This window comes from Ailuropoda melanoleuca, chromosome 7, assembly GCF_002007445.2.
Source record: "Ailuropoda melanoleuca isolate Jingjing chromosome 7, ASM200744v2, whole genome shotgun sequence".
Lineage (NCBI taxonomy): Eukaryota > Metazoa > Chordata > Mammalia > Carnivora > Ursidae > Ailuropoda > Ailuropoda melanoleuca.
In genome coordinates, this window is record NC_048224.1 from 66468860 (window position 1) to 66482011 (window position 13152).

The window sequence follows — 13152 nt, forward strand, 5'->3', positions numbered from 1 at the left end:
GCTAACCACGCTCAGGTTGCCGGGCGCTTCTGGGGAGAAAAGCCGCTGGTGCATTCAGGATCACGGTATAGCCAAGTCCATCATCCGGAGGCTTGGGAATTTCGTTTGTAGGGCATGGGGATGTGCTTTCACCATCCTTTTATGCGGTGACGGAATGCAGGGCACATCCCCTTTGCTGGTATCTTTGTCCTAAGCACAATCAAAGCAGCCCAGTTCCGGAGCGCAGTCCCTGGGCCTGCAGGGGGAGCTCGCAGGGGGACGGTGGGGCGAGGCCCCGGCCCCACTGTCCCCGCGGCCCCTCCCGCCCCTGCAGCTGGCAGCGGTGCCCCTGGCAGCCGTGCTCACGCGGCAGCCGGGCAGGAGGGGGCGGGGCGGAGTCGGCGGCGGCAGAGGCTCCCTCCTCGGCGCCCAGGGGACCGGGGCGGGGGCGGGGTGCGGGAGGTGGCGGGGCGGAGCCGTGAGCAGCTGCGGCGGCAAGTCTCCAGGGGGAGCCAAGGTACATAGGCGGGCCCGGCGGCGCCCAGAGCATCTTTCCCAGCTGGTCCCCGCCCGCCAGCTCGCAGCCCGTGTTCGCAGCCTCTTGCTTGGCGTGACTTCTTTGTGTTTTGTTTTCTGCCCGCGCCCCGTCTCTGCAGGACCTGTTCGTCCTTCTTCGGGCTACAAGAAGGCAGAGGATGAGATGTCCCGGGCCACGTCTGTTGGAGACCAGCTGGAGGCACCAGCCCGCACCATTTACCTCAACCAACCGCATCTCAACAAATTCCGTGACAACCAGATCAGGTAGGGGAAGGCGGCTGAGAGACATAAGGACAGTTAATTCACAGCTGGGATGGGGTTCGTCTTCCTCTTGGCAGCTTTTCTACACACCTAGCCAGCCCCCATCCCTCTCTCTTCCTCCAACCTCCTCCCCTCCCCCGTCCCCCTAGAGCCCGGCAGTCTCTACCTGCGCTGCCAACGGGGTCATGTGAATACAGCCTTTACCTTTCCGTGGGATCTGTTCTGCGCCCAGGCTCTCTGTGAGCCCTGAGGAAGTTTTTATTCTTGTGTCCCTGACAAAAATGAGGTCTCTTTATCTTTTCATCCCTGGGCTCCCTTCCAAGAATTCCTCCTAGTCCTGTTTTAAGCCAAATGATAGCTCTCCTTGTCAATTTGCACACCATAATGCATGGAAGTGCTTTATAAAGGAATCCCACAGGTCAAAAGGACTCACATTCAGCCCTAAGTGGTCCCTGACATTGGTTATAAGGTCTTTATTTGCTGGGAAACTTTGCCCAGAGTTAGCTTTCATCCATCTTTCCACTAACATTTAAGTGTCTCCTTTTCTTGCTGGCTACTGTGTTAGATGCTTTAGCTGTCTTAGATCAAGGAATCCTTGTACCTCTCGAAGGCATTACCTTCAGATCAGGAAACTGAGATAGAAAGATGTTAAATAATGTACCTGTGGTGATACAGGTGCTAACAGAGCTGCAAGTAGCACCTGCCTTCCCTGACTACCATAGCTCAAATTCTTTCTGCTGTGTGAAGCTAGGTCTTTAGGCATGGGTGTTAGTACTTTTTCAAATTTCATTAGACTTTCAGACTTACACAACTTTATGTGAGTGACTTCAGAGGATGTAGTTCTGTGTGTGGCTCAGAACTCCACGTTCAGGTGTAGACGACTTAAATGATCAGGTTACACATAGATTATTGAGAAGCTTGAATTCCAATCCAGTGTTTCTGGAAAGCTCTGGGTAAAACCTCGTTGCATGTTTAAGTATTCCATTACAGCATTAGGACTTACATAGGCTGCTTAGCCTGACATCTTTATCGAGAAAGGTTTGGCTGTTGGGCATGATTGTAGCTTGATAGAGTTTCTGGTAGAATAATGGTGCATTTTATATGGAGGTGATACCTTCATTTATTAAGGGAGTGTTAGATTACCCTGGCTTTATTTTGGATTTTAAGAATGACTATTGGGGCATATTCTTCACCTAAAAGTGTAGCCTAGAAGAGTAGCCGAGGTCCCACACAAGAATGAGTGGACTTGGTTTAAAATACAGAGCATCAACCACAATGGGTTACTGCTTCACACACTCACATGGCTCTAATCAAAAAGAACAGGCGTTGGGTGTTGGCGAGGATGTGGAGAAATTGGAGCCTTCCACACATTGATGATGGGAATGAATAACGGTGCAGCCACTTTGGAACACAGTTTGGCAGTTCCTCAAAATTAAATATATAACTACCATGTGACCCACCAGTCTTCCTAGGTGTATCTACCCAAGACAAACGATCAGAGCAGCATTATTCACAATAGCCCCAGAGTGTAACAACCCAAATGTCTATCAACTGGTGAATGAATAAATAAAATGTGGTCTATCCATACGATGGAATATTACTGGCCATAAAAAGGAACAAAATATAGATACATGCTACAATAAGGGTGAGACTTAAACATTATGCTAAGTGAAAGAAGCCAGACATAGAAGGCCTCATTCTACTTACAGGAAATAAACTAGAATTCACATTACCACTAGTAATTCCCCTAAACATAGAGTGGAGGGAAGCAAATACTCAAAAGCCATTTTACAAAATAGCAAGGGCTACATTTTAATTTCTTAGACCCTATGCAGTGTATTCTGAAACTTATGTTCACAGTATAAGCCATGAACTCAGAAATTGTATGAATTTTAACATTTAATATATATTTCAACTAATGCAATTATATTCGTATACAAGACTTTAAATAGAATAGTTGGTATCTACTTACTTTATTCCTAGCCAACCCCACTGTATATTCCCATACTTATTCCCCCCCCAACTCCAAAAAAGTACAAGTGCAACCATGCAATAGATAGCCACTTGAAAAATCAGATAATAAAATCAGCCTCAAAAGTCAGCTTTTCATCTGGATTACAGAACAAGTAGTGAAGCCACATTACCAGGGCTCTTAAAAATCTTCACCTTCCATATAATAGAAAATGTAAACAAAACAAAGACCTTTATTTTCTCAACTGTAAGCATGCTTAAATGGATACCAAAGTCAAAGAAATTAAGAGGAATTAAGCAAAAATACTACTCAAAAACTTCCTAAAATTTAAAAAGAAATTTTTTCAATTCTATATCTTTATATTGTGTGTGTGCACTAGCCTACACATTTACTAAAGTGTATCGTATAGTAAAATATATAGTATAGTACTATATAAATCACCTGATTATAAAACTTCTTGGCATTGGGGGAATGAAGCATGAGAGACTATGGACTCTGAGAAGCAAACTGAGGGCTTCAGAGGGGAGGGGGGTGGGGGAATGGGATGGGCTGGTGATGGGTAGTAAGGAGGGCACGTATTGCATGGTGCACTGGGTGTTATACGCAACTAATGAATCATCGAGCTTTACATCAAAAACCAGGGATGTACTGTATGGTGACTAACATAATAAAAAAATATTATTATAATAAAAAAAAACAACTTCTTGGCATTAAAGCTTAAGGATTTTACAAAATGTTGAGCCATGTTATTTTCATGCTTTAATATTGCTGAAGTCAAGTCTTATAAAAATATTAATTATTTTAATAAAACTTTTTTCTTGGCCATGAAAATTTGCTAAAAGTTGATAAAACTATTCAAAGGAATATTTTCATAAAAGGGAGTTGATGGAGTTGATAAGTTATTTTTTTTTCTTAATTTTTCTTGAGAAAGGGTTAACTTTCTTTTCTTTTTCTTTCTTTTTTTTTTTTTTTTGAGGCAGGGGCATGGAGTATTTATCCCAGATTGTTTACCTCTAAATCAGTTTTTGAAAAGGAGAGACCAGGTGGGACAGACCCAGGAGTCAAGGGTACTGATTTTGTGGCTGCGATATACCTCAGAAGGCTGGTTTTCTCACTGACCTTCCCCACCCCAGGCCCTCTCTGGCTTGGAGCCTTGGATCATGGTAGTTGCACTATGACTGCCTTTATGGGTACCTGGCATTTTGACTTCAGAAAAGGGATCAGAGTTTGCTAAGGAGGGACGTGGTTGTCAGGTATTAGGGAAGGTTGGTGAGTGGTTGAATGGTACAATTCAGGACAGGCATTGAAAGTCTAGGCTTAATATTTCAACTCATGTATCCAATAAAGAGGCTGGGCCTGGAGAGTAGGAGTAAGGTCACAGCTGGAGTTGACTGTGGCTTTGGCACCCTTAGGGTAACTCCAAATCCCAAGCAATTCCTTGAAATTCTGGGAGGGTCTGCCCCATGTCAGTAGATGTCTCTCTAAACCTTGTTCTTGTTCTCGGCACTGAAAATAACACCAGTGATTGATTTGAAGCTGTGGTAGGTGTAAGTCAATTTTAGAACATTATTGAAGCCAGTGAATTTGGATTATTGTAACTGTGAAGAAATAGGATGGGGTCTTTTTCTCCTCAGCATTGATTTTTCTAGGGCCTTAGTTATGAAGACAATCACCTCTTCTTCACCCTCTAGAAATGAGAAGTAATTAATGGAATATTGTTATGTACATACATGTGTAGTGTTGTGTATATGTCCACCTAACAAGGTCCCTTTTTTCTGGTGTACAACCTCCTATTAAATATTTTTAATAGCTTTATTGAGATATATTTTATATACCATATCACTTGTCTACCTAAAGTAAACAATTTAACGTTTTTTAGTATATTCAAAGTCGTACAACCATCACCACAATTTTAGAACATTCTCATCACTTGCAGAAGAAATCCCATACTCTTTAGCTGCCCTCTTCCTACTTCTTTGTCCTCCAGCCCTGAGGAACCACTCATTTGCTTTCTATCTCTGTAGATTTCCCTGTTCTGGACATTTCATATCAATGATATGATTTCCTCTTTAGTGTTTTAACTTAAATATTAAATGCTTATGGAAAGCCTGCTATTTAGAGCAACCTGTGGTGAATCTTTAATTTTGTATTATCTAATTTTTAAAAAATGTTTAAAGTCAAATTTTTTTTTTCCAGAAAATACCTTGATATTTACTGATCGAAGGAATGAGCAAAGGGATTCAATCGAGATCAGGTGTATGCAATCTTTTTATGTGATTATCAGCATGCCATTTGTAATAGTGAGTTTCAGGCTGTGAGGCAGTTTGAAATGAGGTCTTCAAAGCAAGTTGGGCATGTTTACAGATACTCTGTTTTGAATGAGTCATTTCAGGTGGGAGTTCTAGTTAACAGAAATCTTCATTAAAGCAATAACTTGAGCTTTGTCAAGCTATTGCATTTCTTCTTGGTTTGTCTTAAAGGAAAATTGCTTAAAATTGTTTTTGCTAAGATAAGTGTAGAATGGAATGTTGCCTTTCTAGAAAAAGGAATCGAGCACCGTGTGGTAGGTTTGACAGCGTTGAGGTTTTACAGTATTGTGCTGGGATCTTACTGTCTGAGGGGGCATGTTTGTCTTAAGGAGTGAAGGGCTCAGAATCTTCAGATGGCAGTTTGTGCGTGAACAGTGGTGACAGATGACATATATTGTTCTAGATCCGATATTACTGAGTGCTGAAAGGATGTATGATTGTCTTCCAAAGCTTGAGGAATTTAGGTAGCATCTGGTCATAGCACATAAGCTGCTTAAAACTGAACAGAAACAATACTAAGGTCCTGGTAAGAATCATAACTTCCCTTTGGTTCACGTAAAGATGATAGCTTGAAAAACCAAAGCTTACATATCTGAGACAGCCATTCCTGTAAAAGTTTGTTAAAAGTAAGGTATATAAAAATCCTCATCAAGAGTAATTTCTGGGGCGCCTGGATGGCTCAGTCAGTTAAGTGTCTGCCTTCAGCTCAGGTCATAATCTCAGGGTCCTGGGATCGAGCCCCNGTCTGCTCCTCCCTCTCCATCTGCCCCCGCCCCCCCCCCCGCCCCCTGCTCGTGCTCTTGTGCTCTCTTTCACTATCTCTCTTTCAACTAACTAAATAAAATATTTTTAAAAAGGGTAATTTCTATTGAAAGCATTCCTGTTACCTACCTCAAAACTGCTTCAAGATGTACTATGTATGCTGCTTTTATTGATCTATTTATATATTTTTAATTTGCATATATTGAAGATGTACAACATGATTTGATGTGTGTGTACATAGTGAAATGATTAGTCAAGCTAATCTCATCTCCTCACTTAGTGACCATTCACTCATTCATTTCTTCACTTTTAGTTTAGAGGTAAATACACTTGGTTTATCTCCAAACCAGGCTTGGGTATTTTCTGCACATGAATATCACTGCATGTTGGGAGTCCTTAATTTGTACATAACCAGCAGCAACTAATGCCACAGAAGATTCTTGTAATTAGAACATTATCAGGTTTACACCCTTGGATGAGGCTTTTGAGGCAGGGACGTTTAGCACGGTATTTCAGGTAACCATTGAAAGCATGAGCTTTCCTGAAGTGTATTTTTAGAGACAGAAAATCATGTCAGCCTTGGGCCAGTTTTGTATTTGATGTTTCTACGGAAACAGCAAATGTCTAGGAGAACAGACTCACATGGTAATTTCTTTATCAAGTTCACCCTTGTATGGGTGGATATAGAGCATATCTTGAATTGGATCAAAGACACATCTATGCCATTCTCATTGGTGAAAGTAGGTAGAGGCATTTGGCTTGAGAGTTTTAGCTAGTAACTTATTTCCTTTCTCCCCTACTCCCAAATTTTATTAAGTTTACTGTCTTCTGTGAGCTTGTGAGCATTTCTGATTCTTACCAATAAAAAGAATTGGGTATGAGGATTTGTGAAAAACAACTTAAAATTGAACCAGAATTAGAGGAGACTAAGGACCTAGGACAAATAAATGTAGTGTGAGTTCTGAATCAGATCTTGGAACAGAAAAAGTACATTAGTGGAAAAACTGAGCTTTGAATAAATGATGTAGCTGGATTAGTATTGTGTCAGTGCTATGTTTATATTTGCTTTAGTAATTTTTTTGAGGTAGGTGACATCCAATATTATTTGTTTTGATCCTTATGCTATGGTCATATTAACATTGTGGGGAAACTAGATGAAGGGCATATGGCAACTCTTTGTACTCTTTTTTGTGACTCTTCTGTAAGGACAAACTTACCTCAAAATATATGAAAAACTAACCAGAAGTGTCTGGGAGAATAGGAACTGAATACTACCCTCCTCTCTTTGTGTTGGTGTTTGGGAAATGTCTGGGTCCTTTACTGGAGACAGACATGGTTTTGAAGGGATGATGGTCTGAGGAGACTGGACCCATCTCTTGACATGTTTGTTGTGCTAATTAGATGGGAGAATACTTACTCCTTGGGTGTCAAACAACATTCCCTCAGATGGCAACACTGAGAGTCTGTTTGCATAACATCTGACCTACTTGTACAGAAGTTGAAAAGTAGGTAGCAAAGTGAATGCAGAAAATTCTGTGGTCAGTTTAGTCACGTGAGCTTTTGTGTAGTCCTCCAGAAAGTAGCATCTAAGTGTTTATTCCACTCATGGCTGAGTCACTCAACAGACAGCAAAAGCTTACTCAGAAATGCTCATCAGCATCCCTTTTAAGAGGGACAATGCTTACAGAGAACAAAAGGAGAGGTCTGACCATTGTTGGGGTCAGACATGCAGGGATGTTTTACAAAGAAATTTCCTGAAATCCATGAGGTTCGATTTGATCATTTAAATGCTGATCTACCCTTTTCTCTTAAAGCCAGCTCGTCAAAACTTGAATCGTAGGTTTTTAGCTACACTTACTCTTTTATATTAAATACAGTTGAAAAAGGATTTGGGGTTGAATTTGGAATGTTGTTGGTCATTCTGAGAATTATTTTTTGGATCTTTGGTATTTGATACAGAAACTGCCACTCCAAAGGAGCGTTGGCTGGTTTCAGTTTCAGGACTGCCTAAGAGAAGACGTCCGCTTGAGAGTGGGTTGATTGCTCTCATAGAAGTTCTAGGTTCTGTGGTCTCCAGACTGTGTTGATCGCATGTCCCCTTAGTAAAACATCTACCATGAAACTTTAATATGTATGTTAAGTGTCTGTGTATATATTACTATCGTTAGTTATTGGCTCAAGACTCAATGTGCATTTACCAAGGTTCTCAGTTAACAACTGGATGTCAATCCATGTTAATAATTTTGGTTGTTTTGAATACTTTTGGGTGACTTCATCTGATTTGATTTAATCATTCTAATGTTTAGCCTAGTAACATGGATTTGAAGAGCTTTTATTAGGAAGAGAAGCGTCAGTTCAGCTTTTCTCCTTGTCATTTGCTTATTTTCTTTCTTTCTTTTTTTTTTAATGTTTTTTTTATTATATTATGTTAGTCACCATACAGTACATCCCTGGGTTTTGATGTAAAGTTCGATGATTCATTAGTTGCGTATAACACCCAGGGCACCATGCAATACGTGCCCTCTTTACTACCCATCACCAGTCTATCCCATTCCCCCACCCCCCTCCCCTCTGAAGCCCTCAGTTTGTTTCTCAGAGTCCATAGTCTCTCATGCTTCATTCCCCCTTCTGATTACCCCCCCTTTCTTTATCCCTTTTTTCCCCTACCGATCTTCCTAGTTCTTATGTTCCATAGATGAGAGAAGTCATATGATAATTGTCTTTCTCTGCTTGACTTATTTCACTTAGCATTATCTCCTCCAGTGCTGTCCATGTTGCAGCAAATGTTGAGAAATCGTTTTTTGATTATTTGCTTTTTTTCAATCTGTGGTTTTTTTTTTTTTTTAAAGATTTTATTTATTTATTTGAGAGAGAGAAAGAGACAGCCAGCGAGAGAGGGAACACAAGCAGGGGAGTGGGAGAGGAATAAGCAGGCTCCCAGCAGAGGAGTCCGAGGCGGCCAGATCGCCAGGATCACGCCCTGAGCTGAAGGCCGAGGACTGAGCCACCCAGGCGCCCCCTGTGGTTGGTTTCATTGCATGATTCTCAAGCCATTTGTTCTTGGGAGGGTAGTTGAGCTGAAATAAGCTAAATTACTCCATAAACGCACCTAACTGGATACAGAAATGGAAATATGTAGTAATAAGTGGAGCGAACAGACGGGAGAGGGTACCGCTATCACTCCTCGTTGGTCCTCTCAGGCCACTGTGAATAAAATAGGTGGCTTAGACGACATTCTCTCACGATAATAAACACGATTTTTCCTGTAGTTCTGGAGACTGGAAGTCCAAGACCATTAGTGGCAGCATGGTCAGGTTCTGGTGCGTGCCCTCTCCCTGGCTTACAACAGCCGCTGCCTTGTCATGTGCTCACATGGAGAAGCGAGAGACCTAGCTCTCTGGTGTCCCTTCTGATAAGGGCAAAAAGCCTGTTATGGGGCCTCATGCTCATGACCTCATCTCTACATCATCACCTCACAGAGACCCCATCTCCAAGTACCATCGCATTGGGGGGCAGGGCTTCCACATATCAATTTTCAGGGGTTCATTGCACCCCCAACTCCCTCTCTCCTGCTTAGGGAGCTTTCCTTCATACCATATTATGTAGGACCATGTGGGGGCCCCAGTGCCAATCCATTCAATAAAGGTCATTAAATCTCACTTGTTGGAGGTGCACACACATGTAAGCTGATTACCTCTTCCTACCTTCTACTTTGGAGCCACCGGCTTTAGGTTTTCTCCAACGAACAGAGTCTATCTGGTCTGACCCATTCCGGTTTTGACTTCAGACCTCAGCAGCACTGAGACTGATCACAGCAATGAGACAGCACCATCTCTAACCCAGCATTTGATATATACCAGAAATGCACTTCAGTCCCCTTTTATCAAGCCTGCTGAATTGGAGCTGGGTGCTTGGCTGCACTGCAGGGTGAGGCAGCCAGAGGAGGGGCAAGCTTGCAGGTGGGTGATCAGTGAGCTGGCCTGGAGGAGGAGTTAGAGGTCAGCCTGAAAGACAAGGTGTGGTTCATGTGGGGAGGGCATCACTGGTATGGGGAACGGCACATGTGAAGGTGCAGAGGAGTAGAAAAGCCGAATGTGTGTCTTTCCAGCAAGGATGTGGAAGCAAGCAGGGACATGGATGATATGCTGTGAGGAGCTAGGCTACTGGAGATGGGTTAGGTGTAGCCAGGAGAAGCTTTGTAAAGCTCAAGTAACAGTATTGTATTTGTGCTTGAGAACCTTCCAGCACACTCTGCTGTTTAGAGCAGACTTGAGTTGTTGTAATGGTCCGAGAGGAGGTGTGGGGCTGTAGCATCATAGAAGCATAAGTCACTAGGGGTGGTTAGATGGGGAGTCGTGAGTGGGTGGAGGAATAGACAAGCCTGGTCCTCATGGTCCAGTTTTGGGGGCAGAGAAGGGGGTGACACTGTTTCTCATATATTCTGGAGGATTTTTTTTTTAACTCTACTGAACAGTGAGTTAGTGCAAGGTCATTGACCTCAAAATAGCACAAACTTCCCTTTACCTCAGTATTACCCCACCGCAGGGGATCAGAGGCATATATGGTGACTTCTGTTGGCCGAGTCGTGAAGGTGTGGAGCTCTCTTTTTGTCTCCATCTTCCAGCAGCAAGGTGGGAGCAGCACCGGCTCTACCAGAGTCACCCCAGCTTCTGACAGATTTTCTCTACCTTGAGATTATGTTTGATTCCAAGATATGTGACTTAGTAAGCAGACAGTATAGTACTGTACGTCATAGACTGGTAGGGATTTGATGAGAGTATGTATATAACCCAAGATGTGGTATTAGGTATACTGTGTCCAAAGGGTAGCTGAAAATCTCCTAGTTATCACTAATGTTCCTTTATGCAACTCGTGTTGCTCACTAGCCACTTACTTGGGAGCTCCTACGTTCAGTTGATAAGCTATAATGGGAGGGCGGGGGAAGGAAAGTTACTTGAGTACTACCCTGTGCAAGGGACTGAGTACACAAGGAGTGAACATGCAGGTTAAAGAATAACAAGGTAGATTTAGGGTGTTAGGGACTTTTGTATATTTTTTCTAGTCTGCAACTTCTACGGGCAAGCGTGCTGTACTGAGAGCATAACTGAGATGTGTTCGAGTGTGCGCGTCTGTATCACCATTATATCAGGAAATGGCCGGCTGCTTTTGGCTGTATGGAGAGAACAGAGTCAGGTGTAAGTTCACACCAAACTCACTGAGACCTCCCTCTGCAACCAAACACCAGTGAAGATTCTTTTTTTTTTTTTTTTTTAAGATTTTTTATTTATTTATTCGACAGAGATAGAGACAGCCAGCGAGAGAGGGAACACAAGCAGGGGGAGTGGGAGAGGAAGAAGCAGGCTCCTAGCGGAGAAGCCTGATGTGGGGCTCGATCCCACAACGCTGGGATCACGCCCTGAGCCGAAGGCAGACGCCTAACCGCTGTGCCACCCAGGCGCCCCTACCAGTGAAGATTCTTGACCACAGAATGGTGACAACCTTTTCCTTGGTCCAAATGGAGAGCTAGAATGTTATTGAGTTGTGAATGTAGTCTGTATCTTTCTCTCCCTCCCTCTTTCTCCCCCCCCCTTCCTTTCCTCTTTCCTTCCTTGTTCTGGACAGTCAGCTTTTTAGCCATTTGGATTGTGCTTTGACTCTCCCTAAGGAATACTGTCTATCACATTTAATTTGAATACTTCATCGTAGATTCAGTTATAGAAAGGAATATTCTTATCCAATCAAAAATATTACTCCTTTTTTGTATTCCAGGAAAGGGTGGCGGTCTTGAAAATATTACTGTCTAGTACATGAAACGTGTTTCCAAAGCCCTGACAGTTTAAAAATAGAGCTCTTTATTTTGAGACAGTAAGGTTATTTGCTGAGTAGTATTGTAATTACTTCCCTAGTATTCCATCTTTGTTAAAACTGTCTCATATTAATTTTTAATGTTACTTTTATAAATTAGAGTTCCTTAATCATTCTAGTATTGATATATCAGTGAATTTAATTATTTCATATAATGACTATGCCCAGGGCAGACAGAGACATTCATTTCTCTCAGTATTACTGTTTTGCCTGCTACCAGTCATCAGTTTCATTGCTACTTGTATTTTTATAAGGTTTTGTTCACTACATAAGCTTAGACATTACAAGAGATATAGTTTTAAATATAGAAGGGAGGGAGTGTGTGTCTACCACACCACTGGTATTCTCTATATGGAGGTCTTGATGTGAGTTAGGCATATTTGTAAGCCAAGCATTGTAGAGATTATAAAGTTGTGGAACTCCAAAGCAAAAAATAAATGTAATGGGAGATGCCTACTGATGTCTTGACCAGTTTTCTTCCACCACTTTGTGTAAACGTATTCATACTTATGCACACCCTGAAATTCTTACTTAATGCTTATAATTCATTTGTCCTACACATGAACACGTGCCTATGTTGGGAACTCATTAAATCCCCTGGTAAACCAATCTAGGCCATTCCTTTTTTTTTTTTTTTAAAGATTTTATTTATTTATTTGACAGAGATAGAGACAGCCAGCGAGAGAGGGAACACAAGCAGGGGGAGTGGGAGAGGAAGAAGCAGGCTCACAGCAGAGGAGCCTGATGTGGGGCTCGATCCCATAACGCCGGGATCACGCCCTGAGCCGAAGGCAGACGCTTAACCGCTGTGCCACCCAGGCGCCCCAATCTAGGCCATTCTTATTTGATGGGGAAGTTCTCCCTTTGCACTGAGGCTTCTTGTGATTCCCACATATAAAAAGCGGCAACTGGCCCATAAGGAGCTGTAAAGAGTTTTAGTCACTATAACAAAATATTCTGATATCACATTTGAATTAGTATTGATGAACTGTCATGCACTGAATAGTGCCCTTAATCTTTAGTGTAATAGTCATAGACTCATCTGTAGAGAAAGGATTTTAGTATCGTATGAATTTTGAGAAAATGCGGAGACAGCTGGAGGTGGTCAGTCAGCAACCGACAATACTTTCATGTGTTTCTCTTCCAATATCTTGGGATCATGTATTCCTAGTTTTGTGGTCCATTTGCTAGTATTTTCTTTGGATGGCACATGGGCACACCACAATGTTTCAAAAATACTTTATCATATGTCGTACACTTAATTAGATAAGCTGTTTTTAATACAGTGTTGGGATTTGCGAGAGAGTAAAGTGTCTTACAGAAATCAACCCATTATATTTAAGGATTTTGGCATAGTAGACTATAAGAAACTTGCAGATTTTGATTTTAAATCCTAAAGCTTATGTAAATAGTTGGAAAATATTGATTTAACATTCTTCGCAGTCAAATGTTTTCTCACATAGCAGT

General features: G+C 42.0%; 1 protein-coding gene across 1 annotated transcript in view; it reads left to right on the forward strand.

The window, feature by feature from the left end:
* Nucleotides 1-240: 240 nt before the first annotated feature.
* ATP8A2 (ATPase phospholipid transporting 8A2) overlaps nucleotides 241-13152 on the forward strand; it is a 498496-nt gene continuing 485584 nt past the window's right edge. Inside the window, exons 1-2 of the mRNA XM_034663775.1 lie at nucleotides 241-496; nucleotides 636-780. Coding sequence (XP_034519666.1) covers nucleotides 680-780 — 101 coding nt within the window. The 5' untranslated portion in view covers nucleotides 241-496; nucleotides 636-679. The remainder of the gene's footprint in view (nucleotides 497-635; nucleotides 781-13152) is intronic.